Raw genomic sequence first — 19,917 nt, 5'->3', positions numbered from 1 at the left:
ATTCCATATGAGCTTATGATGAATTCCGGTGTACTGCAAAACTAAGTGATTGAAGAAATACTGCATAGGTTAAAACGATCAGTTACTCAGACATCTGCATTTACAGAAGAAGTAAATGAAATAAGCAACTTGACAACCTTTCAGTCAAAGCATTGGCTATGATAAGGGAGATATGGAGAACAATGGAAGCTAAAGCTAAGTTTCAATGAAGGCTTTGTGATCTATTGTCTTTTTCTTCTTCTATGGCTTTGACGAAGAGGTAACCATTATTATCTAAGAAGACAGAAGGTGGACAGAAGCATCAGATTCCTGGATTGTAGAAGATGGCAGGATTTGTCATGTTAACTAAATGCAATTCCTTCTAACCACTGATGTTTTGCACAAAAAGAAGCCAGCTATTGTGGCTTGACCACATCCATCACATGGCCCATAAGGTTTTGCTGAAGTGGAAATAGCTGACAATGATTCAGAGATTAACAAAATATAAGCTACAAATTACAACAACTGTTTTTGAGAGGACTGACTCAGTGAAGTGTTGAACAACATCCATGTGGTAGCTTTGAATCACCAACTGCTTATTTTGCTAATAAGGCTATCTCTGATAGGGATAAAATAGCATCCTGAATGACATATTAACTATACCGTACTTATTACCATCTTATTAACTAGTCCTAAGCAACCATCTTATCTGGATCCATTTTATCAGGTCTTAAATAAGGGGATCGAGCTTAGGCTTTGTCTACACTATGTACCTTTTACTGACACGGCTGTGCCACTACAGCTGTGCTGCTAAAAGGAAAGATGTACTGGTGTTATCAGTTACTTTATGATTTAATAAAATCAGCTTAAAATATCAGTGCAATGGCAGGAAGTTACAGCAGGAAAAATAAATCAACTAAAATCAAACATTTATTTAAATCTGGAAAGCTATGAAATTTACAGGGGTCAGCAACGTGTCCTTACACGGACACAAGTGTCCGTGGTAAAAATGTTGAGGTCCATGGTAATTTTTCAAGAATCGCTGAATGACTGAATGACACAACCCCCCCCCATGTCCATCACTAATTACGGTAATTGTGTCAAGTGTCCGTCGTGCAACATGGTGGTGCCAACCCCTGGGACTTACACTGCATGATGCACTGGGATAGCTACAGTACTCAGAGCAGTGAAAGTGAGAGGCAGAGACAAGGTTCAGTCTACTACCCTCACACTCTTGCCCATCTCCATGGGGAGCAGGAGTGCAAGTAGGGCGGTACCCGCCAGTACACAGTACCGGCAAGAGATTTTTAGGAGATACAGGGTACCAGAAAGACTTGGGGCTAGTCCCCCCCACCCCAGGAGAGGTGTTGGGGTGAGGCTGCACTCTGCTCCTTAAAGGGGCAGAACGTGGCTAGGGAGGGCATTCATTCTTTAAATGGCTTTAACAGCATAATACATAAGCTAACAAACTTACACAAAGGCTTTGTTTAAGTTTGTTAGCATATGTATTGTGCTGTTACATTGGTCAGGAGTCCTCAAGAGGTGAGTCCTGCGTGAGAGGGATGGTATTTAAACTGTTTTTTGATTCTTTCTTCCCCCATTGGTCTGAATTGTCCATGACATCCATACTGCATCACATCAAGTCCAAATCATTAGAAGAATGCCTCCGCTTGCACTGACCAGAGGATGTTTGGATTCTGATGTCAGCCCAGTTCTGCAGCCTTACAGGAATCAGGTGTTATCCCAAGTGTTCACAGAATGCTTCCTTGCACCCAAACTAGTCTAACATGCATTTTGTTACCTGGAACTGGAGCAGCAAAACAAAGAAAACAAATGCCTCATTTTCCAGCTTTGTGGGTGAGAGAACTATAAGTGAAGATTATAATGCCAGACACTGATGGCCTTAAACCAGCTGCCTCAGGAATCTGCCAAGAACTTTGCTGAAAATATGTTCCTCATCTTAGCAACGGAGCTAAGACTTATCACACATCTGCCCACCTTTATTTGAATGAAGCTCCTTCTGATCTAACAGCTCAGGAATTGTCAGTTTCACACAGAACAATTTACAAACTTGAAACCTAATCCTGTAAACCCTTAATCATTTGATCAATCCCACTGAAGGCAATGGGACTATTTGCATGACTATGGACCACTTTTGTGGACTGGTAAGAGTTTCAGGAGGCTGTTCCTATAAAGGAAGTTGAATCCCCCATTAAAATGCAATGTTTGATCACAATACCATAAAGCAGTTTAGGATACAGTTCTACTTAAAATTTGTCTTTTAATAAGTCATACTATGCTGAAATGGCTCCACACCCAACTCCCATATTCCATATAAAGAGACTGAATACTACATATGTGGAGGTAGAAGTGAGTAGTTAAGCATGTTCATGTTTGTAGATACATCAGGGGGCGTCGGAGGGGACAGGGAGAGCATGGGGAACCCAGGCTGGCGGCAGGGCAGGGAGGAGTCACATGGAGGGTCACGTGGGGAGATCACATACCCCCTCTTCTATCCCCCCCATGAGCGCAATATGGCAAGAAATTATTTCTACTTGCACCACTGATGGGGAGGGACATAGCAGCTCTGCAGAGCCTGTTTCCCATCCTGTACTGCAACCATTGATGCAGTAGCTGACAAGGGGCAAAAGGACAATGTTAATAAAACACATGTTAAATGGATTAAGAACTGACTAACAGATCTCAGTGGGGAATAATCATCAAATGATAGCGTTTCTAGTGGGGTACTGAGGGATCAGTACTAGGTCAGATGCTATTCAACATTATCATCAATGAGATGGAAATAAGTACAAAATCAATGTTTATAAATGTTTTAGATGACACAAACTTGCCATAGTGGAAAATAACTATGAGGACAGGGCAGTCATACAGACTGATACGGATTGCTTGGCAAGCTGGGCTCATTCGAACAAAATACGTTTCGGTATAGCCAAATGCAAAGTTATATGTCTAGGAACAAGAAATGCAGGACACACCAGCAGATTGAGGGACTGCCTCCTGAGAAGCAGTGACTCTCAAAAGAATTTAAAGCTGGACAAGCGAGTGGACAAGTAACTCAATATGAGCTCCTAGCACAATGCTAGCACAACAAGGAGTAAAGTAATCATTGGATGTATAAACAGAGAAGTAGTAAGTAGGGAGGTGATTTTACTTTTGTCAACAGCATTGGTGAGACCAATACTGGAATAATGCATCCAGTTCTGGTGTCTGTATTTTTAGAACGATGTTTAAAAAATTGGAGAGGATGCAGTAAAGAGCTACAAAAAACAGCTGGAGAAAATACCTTGCAATACAAACTTGGAGACTGAGAGGTGACTTGATTACAGTGTTTAAGTACTTACATAGGTAGAAAATACTGGTTACTAAAAGACACTTTAACCAGTGGAGAACAGCATAACAAAAACCAGCAGTTGGAAGCTGAAGCCAGACACTGGAAATTAGGCACAAATTTCTAACAGTGAGGATAATTAACCATTGCAACAAACTACCAAAGGAAATGGTAGATTTTCTATCTTTTGATATCTTCAGATTAAGACTGGATGCCTTTTAGGAAGTTATGCTTTAGTCAAGCACAAATTATTAGACTCACCAAAAAGGTAAGTGGGTGATATTTAAAGGTCTGTGAGATACAGGAGAACAGATTAGATGATCTAATGGCCTTGTGGCCTTAAACTCTAGGAATCTATAGTTGAGGGTTTTGAGGGGCATGCTAAAATGGGAATCAAAAAGGACACTCAGCCAGAATATAAGGGAGAGCCCTCCCCCACCCCCTCTGTGAACTTTTTTATTGGGAAAGTAGGCATATAAAGACATGATTCTTCTCAATAGAGTGATTGGGGAAATACGTGGCCTTGCTTAGTCTTGGGGCCTAGGTCACCACAACTACAAAGAGAGATACTGCTTGGGATATACCCACATGTCAGCAAGCGTGAGCTGGCTTACTACAGATGGTGGGATTCATTTAGTGTCATTCACCTGTGTCTCTGGGAACTTGCAGACATTTCCCTTGTCTACAATGCCTTTACAAGTAATAGGGCAGATATGATGACCCTGGGTATCTCATTCACTATCCTGGCCAGGAATCTGTGGGATAGATTTGATCCCAGGAAGTGCTCAATGGGTCAAAGATCTTACTCAAGTCCACAGCACAGCAAAAGTTGCAGATAAGCAGCAAAAGGGAAAGTAAGTGGCAACTTCATGAGGTTGTGGTAACCTTGGACCAGATCCTTATCTGCTATGAATAGGTGTATCTTCTTTGAAGAGAGGGTAATGCAGATCTGGCAGAGGCAAGCTGGAGTTAACACAGAATGGCAGTTGTGAGGTTGCTGATTTTGTGTGAACTGCAAACATCTGAGTGTTGAGTTTCAGAGTAGCAGCCATGTTAGTCTGTATCTGCAAAAAGAACAGGAGTACTTGTGGCACCTTAGAGACGAACAAATTTCTTTGAGCATAAGCTTTCATGGGCAACAGCCCACTTCACCAGATGCATAGAATGGAACATATAGTAAGAAGATATATATACATACAGTGAACATGAAAAGGTGGAAGTTGCCATACCAACTCTAAGAGGCTAATTAATTAAGATGAACTATTATTAGCAGGAGAAAAAAAACTTTTGTAGTGATAATTAAGATGGCCCACCCCTATAATAACCTTGCAACCTCTCCATTTTTTGGGTCAGAATCCCTATAATTACAACACTGTGAAATTTCACATGTAAATAGCTGAAATCATTTAATTTACGATTTTTAAAATCCTATGACCATGAAATTGACCAAAATGGACCGTGAATTTGGTAGGGCCCTAGCTATGATCATTTCTTACACATACCCATAGCTGACTTTTACTCTTGACTCACAGTTCACTTGAGGCTTTAGGTCTTAGTGACTGACTCCCTGTAAATTCTAAGTGAAGAACCTTGCTTGGCAAGGTCTGTTCATCCTGGTACATAATAGAAAAATACAGCTTTCAATGTAGGTTGCTCAAAAGTTTCTCAGGAATTCAGATCATGTTAAAATAACTATTGCTTCACTAACTAAACTAAAAATCTTTATATCATCCAGTACAATGCTCACAGTTTTCCACAGAGTTTTCCAAAGGTTGTGCATGAAGGTGAATGGCTTTGGTTCTAAGCACTTCTTCATTTTAAGAAATTCAAAGACCCACACTTTGTTCTTTGACTTTCTTAAACCTATACCACACTTCAGATCCTTCCATGAGCTTTCATCTTTCAGATCTAAAACACAAAAACTTCAGAGTTTTAAAAAAAAAAAAAAAAAAAAAAAGATAGAGAAGCAGAAATGTCCTGGGACACAAGGTATCATTTAGAGATTTTATCACCCACCAGTCCTGCATGGTGTTGAGTGTCTTCAACTCCCCTTGTAGGCTTTGGGAATTGAGAGCACTCAGGCCCAGCTCCCATGGAAGTTAGGTGCCTAAATGCCAGATCTGGGCCTTAGCTGCTCTCATGGGTAACTAACACTTCACAGGAATGCTATCTGAACAGCAACTGTACAAATATTTATATGATTAACTTATTGAGAATCAGCATAAACTGATTAATACAAACACAATATTTGGAAGCTAGTGTTGGCTAGAATATCACTTTTCAGGTAATTATTCATTCTGCTATTCCGACTGATTCCCAAAAATCCATTCATAGAAACTCACATACAATGTGCACGAGCATGGCATGAAAACTTAGATAAATTAGACAGATCAGAACACTATGTTGTATTAGTTTAAATATGTAATTTTATAATAGGGGGAAAGAGGAAAGGAAATATATAGACAAGATACTTACAAAATTATTTTTATTAATAAACTATCAAACCAGTTTTAGTCACTGAAAACATCCAAAATATGTTAAAAGCTATCCAGGCAACTGGTTGAATTTCTCCCAAATGACTGAAATAGAGCTCAGGGCTTATGGTAAGTTTTCACCCTATGTAAATAGATTCATATATTATCTCTTAGAAAGTTTGTACTATAAGCTAAGTTATCTAGGGTGTACTGAATAAAAGTCAATTTAGTAAATATGTTTTTTTAGAATTTTAGATTCTGCCTCTTTATCCTCAGCATGATCCGATGAATAAGCTTTTTCCACTGATGCTATATTTTTAATGTGTTCAAGGGCTCAATGTTGCAAGACATTGAGCATTCTGTGGGACCTAAGCCAGTTAAGCGCATTGCTAAAGTAAGGACATGATGTGAAATCCTGGCCCCATTTTTTAAATAATATTTAAATAATAATCATTATCCCAAATATTTTAGATTGTATTTATTTAGAATCTACTTTTGGAGTTCTAACTGACTATAATTCCATACTCAGTACCCGTAAATCTACGGTGGTACATGATTAATATTTAGGAGGAGGGAGTGGTATTACATTTTTTAATTACTCAGCTATATTTTTTCCATGTTGGTTGCTGAACCTTTACCCTTAAAAAGATGTAGCAGTTGGACATAATTAAAATAGCTTAGACCCAGAGAGCTGCATTATTTTTGTAATGCTCCAATTAATTCATGTGTTAATATGAGAGAGAAGATTGAAAAACAAGAGCCATAACTGGATGGATGCTGACATAAAAATGTTTGAAGTTTATATTTAATAGCTTATACAGCAAGACTTTTTTATCATAGCAATTTGGAAGTTAATTTATCTTCATTTCATCTTATAAGCAGCTAAATCAGTTACATCAAAACAAATATCATTGAAACCCAGCTGCCAAGTAGTTGCATCATATTAGAAGGCAAAAACAGCAAGGAAGCAGAACAGTTCATTTACCTGGATAGCACTAAACTAGCCAATGGAGACCTCAAAAAAGAAGTAACATCGAGGATAGGAAATAGCATCCACAGCATTCACTAAACTCACCAATGTGTGGAAATCAAAGATATACAGCACCAAAATAAAACAGAATTTTCAACTCAAACGTAATCTCAATGCTAATTTATGGCTGCAAGTGCTGGAGATCTATTAAAATGTTAGATAGAAAACTAGATACCTTTGAAACTAACTGCCTAGAAAGATTCTAAGCATTGAGACTGTATTACCAGTGAAGAGATCTGAGAAATTACCAGCCAGCAGCTTGTCTTCACTAGAATTAGAATGAAGTGTTGCATGTATTTGAGGCATGTACTCTGGACGCCAACACAGAGACTCCCACGTGAAGCTGTCAACTGGAAACTAACTGGTGTGATGAAGCGAGAATACCCAAGAGAAACCTTAAGAACCCTTGGCAGGGAGGGCAGAACAGTTGATCTCAACACCATAGAGCAGATGGAAGTGGCAGCTAACTACAGAGGGGGGTGGAAGAGACTGGTTTCTGCCCTATGCACCAATACTGGTGCAAGAAAGACATAGGTGCTGGAACTAGGGGTGCTGGGGTGCTTCCACACCCCCTGGTTTGAAGTGGCTATATACAGGGTTTACAGTTTAGTTCAATGGCTCTCAGCACCCCCATTATACAAATTGTTCCAGCACCCCAAAGAAAGATATAATAATGATAAAATAAAAATAATAAAATAAAATAATAATAATTAATAGTGAACCATTCAATTACTTCCTTTTTCTATATAACCATACACTCTTAATATACCAGCTTGGGCCAAATTCAGAGGTAAATCAAAATTTGTCTAAGTAAACCTAGTGGGAGTTTTAGGAGTGTGCCTTCTTTTGGCACATGGATTTACATCCATTTGGAATCTATCTATATTTAATTAGACTCCCTTACATTTGCTTGCTTCAGTCCTTCTCCCTTTTGAGTCCCCCACAGCAAGGCTCTGCAGGCACAGAATGCCCTTCCTTCAAAAAGTGCATTGGTGAGAGCATGTTTTGCATTTTACATTTACCTACTGGTAATAATTTCATATTTCTCTGCTGCTATTTGATTAAGATCTTCTGGTACAAGAACTGGACTGGAATATTTTGGTTAGTGTTAAACTCTGTGGCCCACTCCTGTAGTTCTAATTTAGGGACAGGTTTTGATCTCATTTACACTAGACTAATACCAAGGAAGGTACTCTAACTTTACATCGTATAAATCAGATTAACACCTGGCCTTCAGTTTTACTGGCACTAAAATCAACGAATGGTAATGAGTATACTCTTTTAGTTCAAGAAATTCTTTCTCAATATTAATTTTAATTCTTGTTTTGCACCCTCTTTGATTTCTAGTTTATTCATTTACTTTTCCTTGTGAACTTTTTCATTTTTTATATTCCAATCTGCACATCTAAACAAACTGTTTCCAGGTGATTTATTGTACAAATAATTTCATGTAAAACTAAACGATCACCTATTTATAGCACAGATAACATACCTTGGAGGACTATATTAATCTAGAGTACTCACATAGTACAAGTGATGCAGAAAATATTTATATCTATCTGCATGCTTAACTCATATTTCTGAAATGAATATTCTTCCAGTGGTAAGTCCAACTGCTGTATAACTAACACAAAACCTCATGTATTGAAATGCTTAGGCACAAACGTGTGAGTTAAGAGCACTATAATAGTCTTAATTAAGCTTTCTTGAGCTTTGTGGGGTTGAGCCTTACCTTGAGTACAACTTTAGTATAGATTTATTGCATTTATTATTTCTAAAGTAATCAAAGGCAATATTTATTCCTGGTTAGAGTAAATTTTACATTTCCTTGCTCTGACGGCTTTTAGCCAAATTTATGACATGATTTCTGCTTTTGCACTGGGACTTTTTGTCATTTATTTTGTTGCTAATTATCTTGTTTATAAATGGGAGAGCCTCACCTGTGAGGCTAACTAATTGTAGGTAACAAATAATTGCCCCCATTAATTCCACATATTTCCTTCCAAGCTATCAAAATATTGCAATATTCTAGAATAATGTCCCCATGGCCCTCCACTTCTCATTTTCACTGGTGTAAATAAGGAATAACTCTGCTGAAATCAGTGGGGTTACATGGATGTAAAATAGAGGTATACTTTTTATAAGCAGGGCTTCCCAAAGCATCTGCGGTCCCTGCAATTCAATTCCTAAAGTTCCTTCATGGATTCAATGGGGTTCACAACTACATGGCGGTGCACATAGAGTGACGTTGTTAAGCACCATTTTGCTGGACTTTTCTAGGTTAGGAAGTTTTATCCCATTGAAACCCTTTCCAATAGCTCAGCGTGTTTGTGAGTGAGATAGCAATAAGTTACCCAAGGGCTGTAGTTTTGATGATTGTAGGGGACCCACATGAGCTTGCCCACTAGCCCTGTTTATAAGGCAAGCAACAAATTCAGAGGCTGTATGTGACCTACAGAGCAAAAATCCTCAGCATGACCACGTCTTCTGCATCTTTCTTTACATGACGAAAAGGAGTACTTGTGGCACCTTAGAGACTAACAAATTTATTTGAGCATAAGCTTTCGTGAGCTACAGCTCACTTCATCGGATGCATTTGGTGGAAAATATAGAGGGGAGATTGATATACACACACAGAGAACATGAAACAATGGGTTTATCATACACACTGTAAGGAGAGTGATCACTTAAGATGAGCCATCACCAGCAGCAGGGGGGAGGGTGGAAAACCTTTCATGGTGACAAGCAAGGTAGGCTATTTCCAGCAGTTAACAAGAACATCTGAGGAACGGTGGGGTGGGGGGGAGAAATAACATGGGGAAATAGTTTTACTTTGTGTAATGACTCATCCATTCCCAGTCTCTATTCAAGCCTAAGTTAATTGTATCCAGTTTGCAAATTAATTCCAATTCCGCAGTCTCTCGTTGGAGTCTGTTTTTGAAATTTTTTTGTTGAAGAATAGCCACCCTCAGGTCTGTAATCGAGTGACCGGAGAGATTGAAGTGTTCTCCAATTGGTTTTTGAATGTTATAATTCTTGATGTCTGATTTGTGTCCATTTATTCTTTTACGTAGAGACTGTCCAGTTTGACCAATGTACATGGCAGAGGGGCATTGCTGGCACATGATGGCATATATCACATTGGTAGATGCGCAGGTGAACGAGCCTCAGATAGTGTGGCTGATGTGATTAGGCCCTATGATGGTGTCCCCTGAATAGATATGGGGGCAGAGTTGGCAACGGGCTTTGTTGCAAGGATAGGTTCCTGGGTTAGTGGTTCTGTTGTGTGGTGTGTGGTTGCTGGTGAGTATTTGCTTCAGATTGGGGGGCTGTCTGTAAGCAAGGACTGGCCTGTCTCCCAAGATCTGTGAGAGTGATGGGTCGTCCTTCAGGATAGGTTGTAGATCCTTGATGATGCGTTGGAGAGGTTTTAGTTGGGGGCTGAAGGTGATGGCTAGTGGCGTCTGTTATTTTCTTTGTTGGGCCTGTCCTGTAGTAGGTGACTTCTGGGTATTCTTCTGGCTCTGTCAATCTGTTTCTTCACTTCAGCAGGTGGGTATTGTAGTTGTAAGAATGCTTGATAGAGATCTTGTAGGTGTTTGTCTCTGTCTGAGGGGTTGGAGCAAATGCGGTTATATCGTAGCGCTTGGCTGTAGACAATGGATCGAGTGGTATGATCTGGATGAAAGCTAGAGGCATGTAGGTAGGCATAGTGGTCAGTAGGTTTCCGATATAGGGTGGTGTTTATGTGACCATCGCTTATTAGCACTGTAGTGTCCAGGAAGTGGATCTCTTGTGTGGACTGGTCCAGGCTGAGGTTGATGGTGGGATGGAAACTGTTGAAATCATGGTGGAATTCCTCAAGGGCTTCTTTTCCATGGGTCCAGATGATGAAGATGTCATCAATGTAGCGCAAGTAGAGTAGGGGCATTAGGGGACGAGAGCTGAGGAAGTGTTGTTCTAAGTCAGCCATAAAAATGTTGGCATACTGTGGGGCCATGCGGGTACCCATCGCAGTGCGGCTGATTTGAAGGTATACATTGTCAAATGTGAAATCGTTATGGGTGAGGACAAAGTCACTGGTAACTCTCAGTGGGATCAGAGGGTAATGGCTTGTAGAAAGTGGTGTTGGAGAGCTGCCTAGTAGCCTCTTGTTCATACTCCGACCTATTCATGATGACGACAGCACCTCCTTTGTCAGCCTTTTTGGCTGCTAATAAGCGATGGTCACATAAACACCACCCTATATCGGAAACCTACTGACCGCTATTCCTACCTACATGCCTCCAGCTTTCATCCAGATCATACCACTCGATCCATTGTCCCGCCACTTGCTACCCGGTCCCCGCAGTGCTGATGCCCGCGCTGACTAGAAGAGGGGAGGATCAGAGAGAAAAATCCCCTCCAGGGAGGCCCCAGGTTTTGGCCCTGCCCGGGGTCACTGAGTGACTCAGGCTGCCCCTGGGCCCCTTTTTTCCCGCCTCAGCGGTGGGGCGGCGGGGAGCAGCCGCCCTCTCACGCCCGGCAGGCTTGGCCGGGGGCCCTTCAGGGCTGGGGGGCACCCGCTGGCGAACGGGCGCTCCGGAGCCGGGCGGGCTCTAGGACCCGGCGGGCTCCTGCGGCCGTTTCCCGGGGAGTCGGCTGCCGGTGTACGTGGTGGCGCGCGGGTGGCTCGGCTCCATTAGTAGCGGCCTGGCGGGGAGCCGGAGCCGGAGCGCCGCGCGCCTGGCCGGGAAGGATGCGGGCGGAGGGGGCCCCGCGCGGGGAGGGCCAGGAGCGGTTCACCAGCCCGGGCAAGGGCCGGGGGCTGCGGGCCCGGCAGCGCTTCGCCCCCGGGGAGCTGCTCTTCAGCTGCCCGGCCTACACCTGCGTGCTGACCGTCAGCGAGCGGGGCAACCACTGCGAGTGCTGCTTCGCCAGGTACCTGCCGGCCCGGCTCCAGCGCCGGGCAGCGGCTCCCCGCGGGTCCTAGCGCCCCCTGCCTCCTGCGGGGCCGCGGGCGTGCCCGCCGCACGTGGGCCCGGGGGGTGTCCCCGGCGCACGGGTCGGTGGGGAGTGGGGCTGTCCCCAGGCTATGCTGGGCTTGGGGAGGGAGGTTAGAAGTGAGGGGTGGACAAAGTGAGCCAGGGCGGGGCAAGGGAGGTGAGATCTCCTGGACACGTGGGGTCCTGGTGGTAAGAGATGATGGGTGGAGTCCAGCTGTGGGGGTGTTGGCCTACACTAGTGGTTGTCAGCCTTTTTTTTTTTTTTTTTTCCTTTCATTTGTGGATCCCTAAAAAATTCAAATGGAGGGGCTGACTCCTTTGGAAAGCTTAGATATGGACTGCCCCCCCCCCCCGGGGTTAGTGGACCCCAAGTTGAAAATCACTGTTCAATGGTAGGTTTCAGAGTAGCAGCCGTGTTAGTCTGTATTCGCAAAAAGAAAAGGAGGACTTGTGGCACCTTAGAGACTAACAAATTTATTAGAGCATAAGCTTGAAGTGAGCTGTAGCTCACGAAAGCTTATGCTCTAATAAATTCGTTAGTCTCTAAGGTGCCACAAGTCCTCCTTTTCTTTTTGTTCAATGGTAGTGACAGTCTTTCACAGACTCCTTTGACGTAGACTTTGCACCCACCGGGATCTGTGGACCGCAGACTGACAACCACTGCCTTAGATTAGGCCTCTGAGGGTGACTTGGTTTCAATCCTGTGCTTTGCCATGGGCTTCCTGTGTTACCATGGACAACTCATTTATTCTCTCTCTCTGCTTCCTTTTCCCATCTGTAAAATGGGAGTAGTATTTTCCTATTCCACACTGATGAATTCGGGTTGCCAATCCTCCAGCATTGTCCTGGAGTCTCTGGGAATTAAAGATTAATCTTTAATTAAAGATAATGTCATGTGATGAAACTTCTAGGAATTCATCCAGTCAAAGTTGGCAATCCTATAAATATGTTAAAGGCTGAAGCACTCATATGTTAGGGTAAGGGGGCTATATATCTTAGATAGCAGGAGCATGGTGAATACTGCTGCATCCATGATTTGGCACTGCCAAGGGCTTTTACGTTGCTGAGGCACCTCCTTCATCTTTTAATTCTCTCAGTTGTTTTCTCCCTTAAGTCTATTACTCATCTGAAGAGCCACTGACATCCAAGTTTGTCATTATTATGCTGTAACTTGATCTTCCTGTGCTGATTTTACTCCCTCCTTTTTATTAAGTAGTAATGGAGGTGAGCACCACAGGCATGTAAGTACATTCATAAAATAATCTCATATATTGGTTACAACTTCCTGTGGACTCAAGGATCCTCCTTTAAAAAACTTTCCTCTTTACAGAATTGTTTCTTTCTTTGTATAAACTTTATATGGGTCTTTGGGTACAGCACTGATCCTAAACTTCTTCCTTAAAAGTGTTTTTCTTTCGGTTTTATATTCAGTTCTGTGTAGGTTCATAGGCACCAACTTTTCCCAGCGTGCTCAACACACCCTGCCGCCCCGACTCCACCCCTGCACTGCCCCCATTCCAACCCCTTCCCCAAAGTCCCTGCGCCAACTCTGCTCCCTCCCTGCCCCATTGGACTCCTTCCCCAAATCCCGGCCCTGGCTCTTCCCTGAGCACACTGTGTTTCCCCTCCTCCCCTCCCAGCTGTTTCACGGCGGCAAGTGCTGGGAGCTAGGGGGAGAAGAAGAGATGCGGCACGCTCAGGGGAGAAGGCGGAGGTGAGCTGGGGCGGGGCAGGGAGCTGCTGGTGGGTGCAGAGCACCCACCAATTTTTCCCCGTGGGTGCTCCAGCCCTGGAGCACCCACAGAATCGGTGCCTATGTGCTGGTTGTTATATCGCTCTCATCCCCATAGTATCTGAGCACCTTCCAGAAGTGCATTAACTAAATGACTAACATCTTCCCTGTTTGTCCTTCAGGTATCCCAGAAAAGTGTTCCATTTTCTTTTGAGAATATTCTCATACTCTGTGGCATGATTCTGAAAACTTAGGCCAAGGAATAACTTTATTCATGTGAATAATTGCATTGCATTCAGTGTGACTAAAGTTACATGCATGCCTAAATGTTTACAGATCAGAGCCTATAGAATGTATCTAACCAAATGTTGCTCAAACAAACGTTCACCAGACTTCATCCGTTCAACAAGATGTAGTTAAACTTGTACCTTTCATGGGTCTTCTGTGTTCTCTGGCCGATGCCTTTCAATCTCCATGCTTCCTGAACCATATTTGAAAGGACGCTGTTAAGTTGAAACTGTCAATTTCAGCAAAATTAACTAAAATATTTTTGGTGAAGTTGACCTAGACCTAAGTCCCCTGGCACACTTTTTTAAAATATAGGCAGGAGTTCCTGTTTATTTTTAAATGTTTCTCTCCTCTGTTGCTGTGGGAAAGGCCCACCACCCAAAAGCCAAACACTCAAAGAGGTGGAAACTGATTAAACATGGGGAAACCATAAAACTGATATGCAGAGTGCTATCAGATACACAAAGGTAATGAACTGAAATATATAGAGGAAATTTTAATTACTTTTAAATATAGTACTCTTAGGGGTTACTCAGTAGTAGGCATACAGTTTTCAGATGGAAATTTTTTTACTGATGGTGGCGATCTTTAAACCTCAACAACTTTTTAAGGGGGAGCGTGGAGGGAATACAGTGCACCTTGCAGCAGAATGAGGACTTCCCTATGGTATTTGCTGTGTTATGGCTTTATACGAATGAAAAGGGACTATGGAGGGTTGAGGGAAACTTTTATAATACATTAATCACAGAGCAGATGCTGGACCCTGAATTAAGTCACTTGAAAGTGTTTAAAATGTTGTGTGTTTAGATTTCAGAGGGCTTGTTGATTTAATAAGAACATTTTCAACCACACAAAAACTGTTAGATAGACAAGCAATAGAACTAAAAAATTAGGACGCAAAAGATTTATATCCATGATTAAATCAACCAAGCAACCAATACTTAGAGAAGAAGGAAAAGCAATATATCAGTGTGTGGAATGTAATTACAAAGGATAATGTAAAGTATGTAAAGATAATGTAAAGTCTAGCAGCATAGAATAACATATTTCTGAAACCGTGGCTTGATTAGGATAGTAAAGTCTTTTACATAATAACATCTATTAGGAAAACTTGCATTTGAAACTCTTAATAAATAGACTAGGTTCAAGCTGTAACTAGACTATTCTGGACAGAAAGTCATTTGATTAGGAAAATACAGTGTATTGTGCAAAACTATTTTAAAGTAAGTGCATTACTGTCACCCAGGGCACATTCACTAAATCGTGGTTGTATATCAAAGCTATAGGATATAGCCTCCCTGATAAATTCACTATTAGAAGATGGATATAACTTCTGTTTTATTTTTTTAAGGAAAGAAGGATTGTCCAAGTGTGGAAGATGTAAACAGGCATTTTACTGCAATGTGGAATGTCAGGTATGTGTTACAACTTCTTGTGAGAAGGGCAAGGGGTTCACTAAAGCAGTAAGCTTCACTTAGCATTAGTTTAGTACAGCACTGACAGGCTGTAATCACATCTACTGTTAAGAACAGCAAGCTGGTCAGTTTCAGCATCCCAGAGATGCTGAGTGTGGAGTTGTGCCTTGGACAATTACAGGATTTAGACATGTTCATATTAAGTCATTCAAGGTCAGCTATGCTGGGACATGGTATTACTGAGACATTTGATTAGTACAGCCTACCAGCCCACTAATTACTTCAGTAACTTCAGCCTACTTTAAATATACTCAGATTTAACATTAGTCCCCTAAGCTGGTGAAGAAGTCCCTGTCTAGCTGAAAAATCAAAAATAAATATCTCTGATTTAACTTTTTCAAAATCTATTGCAAGTGTTGCTGCTATTGATAATTATAGTGCATATTACTTTAGAAACCTACTGTGCTTCCTCTCTTAATCTTCAAAAAAGAATGAGATAGGTTCATGGAGGATAGGGCCATCAATGGCTATTAGCCAGGATGGGCAGGGATGGTGTCCTTAGCCTCCGTTTGCCAGAGGCTGGGCATGGGTGACAGGGAATGGATCACTTAATGATCACCTGTTCTGTTCATTCCCTCTGGGGCACCTGGCATTGGCCACTGCGGAAGACAGGATACTGGGCTAGATGGACTTTTGGTATGACCCAGTTCGGCCACTCTTGTGTTCTTATGTTCTCAGACTTCTATTACGGGGCAGAGATAACCAGAGTGGCCATTCTCTGATATTCCTGTTATGGAGCTTTTAAGTAGAATAGAATAAAGGATTGGTTCTCTGAAAAACACCCCAGTGTAACTAATCCTATTTTTTCTTTGTTTGGGAGGGTGAGCTTGTTCTTATCTAATTCACTGAATCTAGCCAATTCCAGTATGCTGTCAGCTTGACCTAAAGTAACCATACTCCTTATCTGTGAGAAAAATATACGCAGTCTAAGTGCTAAATAATGAGACACATCTTAACGTATAGAATCCTCTAGGGCAAGGGTTGTGGTGTGGAATGTTGTTCATGAAGGACTAAGGTGACCAAATTCACTTCCTTGGGAGGTTAGATAAGAGCTGAGATCTTTGGTGTGAAAGCAGATTTTTAGCTAGTAAATTATCCATCACAATCCTTCTCTTAGATGATAATGTGCTGATTGTCATCTTGTTGTTGTTTGTATGCAGAATATTCTACATTCCCGTTAGCTGGGATGAAATGCAGAATATTCTACATTCCCCTTAGTTGGGATGAAATATTGTAATTGTGCTGTCCTGGTCCTAAGCACAATATTTGGGATTGCTGCTGCAGCTTCAGAAAGAGCTTTCATTTTAACAAGCCATCTCGTTCCTCTGAATGATACTGCATATCTGTAGTATCTCTTTTATGCATTTCCCCCACCCCAAACTTCTAGCTTTTATACTGATCTTGTCTGTAATTCTGACATTCCTATAAAAACACTAAGAACTGTAGGGTCAGATTCCACCACACTTAGTAGTCATCGTCCTCCCACCCCCTGAGGGCCAGTTTCTGAAACCTTACTCAAATCAGTAGGACTGTTTGTGGAATAAGGTGCTACCCAATGTGAGTAAGGGTATTAGAATCTGGTCCAGAATTAGGTTCTAATCAATGTGCGTAATGAACAGCAGGATCTGGCCTCCTTTGATTTTCTTTCATCTGCAAAGGACAGTGGGACAAGGGTATATTTCCTCTTTCGCTTTCTTCATTTCCATTATTTATATGGGATGGTGGTAATATGGTCAAACTTGTTCATGATGACAGCTGGGGGGAGATAACCTTTTAGTTTAGATACATGAACTGTACCTCTTCAGATCAGGCTTCCCCTTATATTTTAGTGTGAGGGATTGAAAACCATCAAATGGCCTTCTACTTTTGAGTCACAAGCTGGAAAGCTTTGGAAAGCTTTTAGCAAAGGCAGCTTAAAAATGTAAATATTGATATTGGCTTACATAAGAGGTTGGAGGAACTTGTCAGGACAGTAGTTGAATATAGCAGAAAGTGAAAGCTTCATGAAGTGAGCATCTTAAGGACCCAAGGAAAAGTCCTGGAAAAGCTTCACAAGAAGCCTAGCTAAATCCTCTGACAACCCATAATCTCATCATGAGAAGCACTTGCACTTAGATGTAAAAAGTGCATGCCGGGTGATGTTGTTTCATACCAGCCCTGTACAATGCATGTGAGAGAATCCAATAATATTTGCAATAAAATTGCTTTGTGCTCTATAACATCTTCTATCTGAGAATCTGTTTCTTCACAAACAAGGAAATAAGTTTCACAGTACTCCTGTGAAGTAGATAATGGCTATTGTCATTTTACAGATGGATTAATTAAGGTAGAGAGAAGTTAAACAGCTTGGTCCTGATCAAATAGCAAGTGCAGGCAATAGTAGGATCTCCTGACGTTGAGTTACTTGTGTTAGCCACAAGTCCATCCTCTGCCTCACAGTATTCTGGAATCTGCACTCCAGACTTGAGGAGGCTTATATAACAGAAGCTAGTTCCTCTCTTTCCGTATGCATTGGCCCCCCAAGAACAAGTATTCAGGTATTGTAGATCACTCATTATTTTTTACAGAGTGAGGTAGTATTTGTATTTAGCTATCTCTAAAGTTTTTCAAGGGCCAGAACACCCCTTATTTTGATGAAATGTCCTTCCAAGAGGAAAAGTCTTCTCACCATCCACTCAGGAAGTTGGAACATCCTGAAAGCTTCAGGAGACAACATTTAGCAGAAGAGCTGATTGTGTACTAAGTTAATGATAATTAAAAACCCTTCCTAAATATGTAGACATAATGCTTTGTGTATAAAATCATTCAGTAGTGTTTTGGTGTTTTGACTGTAGTGTGATGTGCCCCAGCATTGACTCTCTTCATTACTCTACATGAAATGCTTAGGGCTTCTTGCTCTCTCTTTAGCATAAATCTATTTTCAGTATTTTAGATCCTTCTGAATCATTCGGATGAAATTTAGGAACGTTGCTGGGATTCAATTCTTCTGACATTCTTTCAACGTTATCTTCAAGCACAACATTCTTTAGAAACCGGTCCCCAATGACTGTATATGCTGCACAGACATTCTACATCACATCTTCATCCTTGTCTTGTTCAGAGGCACTTTTCACCAATTCAACAATTCTGTCAAAGTTTAGTAGGACATCTGTGCCTTGATATTGAACTTGTAACAGTGGGATGTACAGAAAATGTTTCCCTTTCAGCTTCCATGGATGTGGGACCTCATGCTTTCGTTTTCTTCATACCAAACTGATGAAGGTCTGGAGCTGCACTTAAGAGCTTTCTTATAGCATTGTTCATTTGATATTTTTAGTACTCTATGAATCCACATTCATTTGCCCAATCAGTTAAAAATTGCCCTTGCCAACAAGAACCTGGTATAGATACAATGCTATAAAAATAATCTGAATATCACTCAGTCTGACAGCTGTTTGTCACATGTTCAGTGTAGTATGGGGGACATGAAATCAATTTCATTTCAGTTCACATTCCCCTTTCTAGAACAGTTTAAAACGTAAGAACAGCCATACTGGGTCAGACCAATTGTCTGTCTAGCCCAGTTCCTGTCTTCTGACAGTTGCCAATGCCAGCTGTTTCTGAGGGAATGAACAGAACAGGGCAATTATGGAGTGATCCATCCCCTGTTGTCCAGTCCCAGCATCTGACAATCAGAGGCCTAAAGACACCCAGAGTGTGGGGTTGCATCCCTGACCATCTTGGCTAATGGACCTATCCTCCATGAATTTCTCTAGTTCTTTTTTGAATGCAGTTATACTTTTGGCCCTCATAACATCATCCCCTGGTGACAAGTTCGCCAGGTTGACACTGTGTTGTATGAAGAAGTACTTCCTTATGTTTGATTTAAACCTGCTGCCTATGAATATTATTGGGTGATTCCTGTTTCTTGTGTTATGTGAAGGGGTAAATAACACTTTTTCTCAACACCGTTCATGATTTTATAAACCTCTATCGTACCTCCCCTCCATACCAGTCGTCTCTTTTTCCAAGATGAACAGTCCCAGTCTTTTTAATCTCTCCTCCTATGAAAACTGTTCCATACCCCCAATCATCTTGTTATTCTTCTCTGGACTTTTTCCAGTTCTAATATATCATTTTTTTTTTGATGGGATGACCAGAACTGCATGCAGTATTCAAGGTGTGGTGTAACATGGATTTATATAAAGGCATTTTGATATTTACTGTCTTATTATCTATCCCTTTCCTAATGGTTCCGAACGTTCTGTTCGCTTTTTGACTGCTGTTGGACACTGAGCGGATGTTTTCAGAAAACTATCTGAAGTGACTCCAAGATCTTTCTTGAGTGGTAACAGCTAATTTTGTATGTAGAGGTGGGATTATGCTTTCCAATATGCGTTACACTGCACTTATTGCAGTGAATTTCATCTGCCATTTTGTTGCCCAGTCACCCAGTTTTGTGAGATCCCTTTGTAATTCTTTGCAGTCAGCTTTGCACTTGACTATTTTGAGTAGTTTTGTATAGTCTGCAAACTTTGCCACCTCACTGTTTACTCCTTTTTCCACATAATTTATGAATAGGGTGAACAACACTGGTCTCAGTACAGCTTCTTGGGAGACCTTGCT

At 41.5% G+C, this 19,917-nt stretch overlaps 1 protein-coding gene across 2 annotated transcripts in view; it reads left to right on the top strand.

The window, feature by feature from the left end:
* The first annotated feature begins 11,468 nt into the window (after positions 1-11,468).
* The window catches only part of SMYD2 (SET and MYND domain containing 2), a 43,347-nt gene continuing 34,898 nt past the window's right edge, over positions 11,469-19,917 (top strand). Inside the window, exons 1-2 of one of the 2 annotated variants that reach the window (XR_006280243.1) lie at positions 11,469-11,752; positions 15,189-15,252. Coding sequence is in view for 1 of the 2 variants with exons in the window: in XM_038395019.2 (XP_038250947.1) it covers positions 11,571-11,752; positions 15,189-15,252 (246 nt within the window). In the remaining variant the exon portion in view is untranslated. The remainder of the gene's footprint in view (positions 11,753-15,188; positions 15,253-19,917) is intronic. The other variant, XM_038395019.2, reaches the window with a different exon arrangement.

Source organism: Dermochelys coriacea, chromosome 3 (genome assembly GCF_009764565.3).
Source record: "Dermochelys coriacea isolate rDerCor1 chromosome 3, rDerCor1.pri.v4, whole genome shotgun sequence".
Classification (NCBI taxonomy): domain Eukaryota; kingdom Metazoa; phylum Chordata; order Testudines; family Dermochelyidae; genus Dermochelys; species Dermochelys coriacea.
Note: the sequence above shows the minus strand (reverse complement) of the source record. Positions and strands in the feature narration are given on the sequence as shown.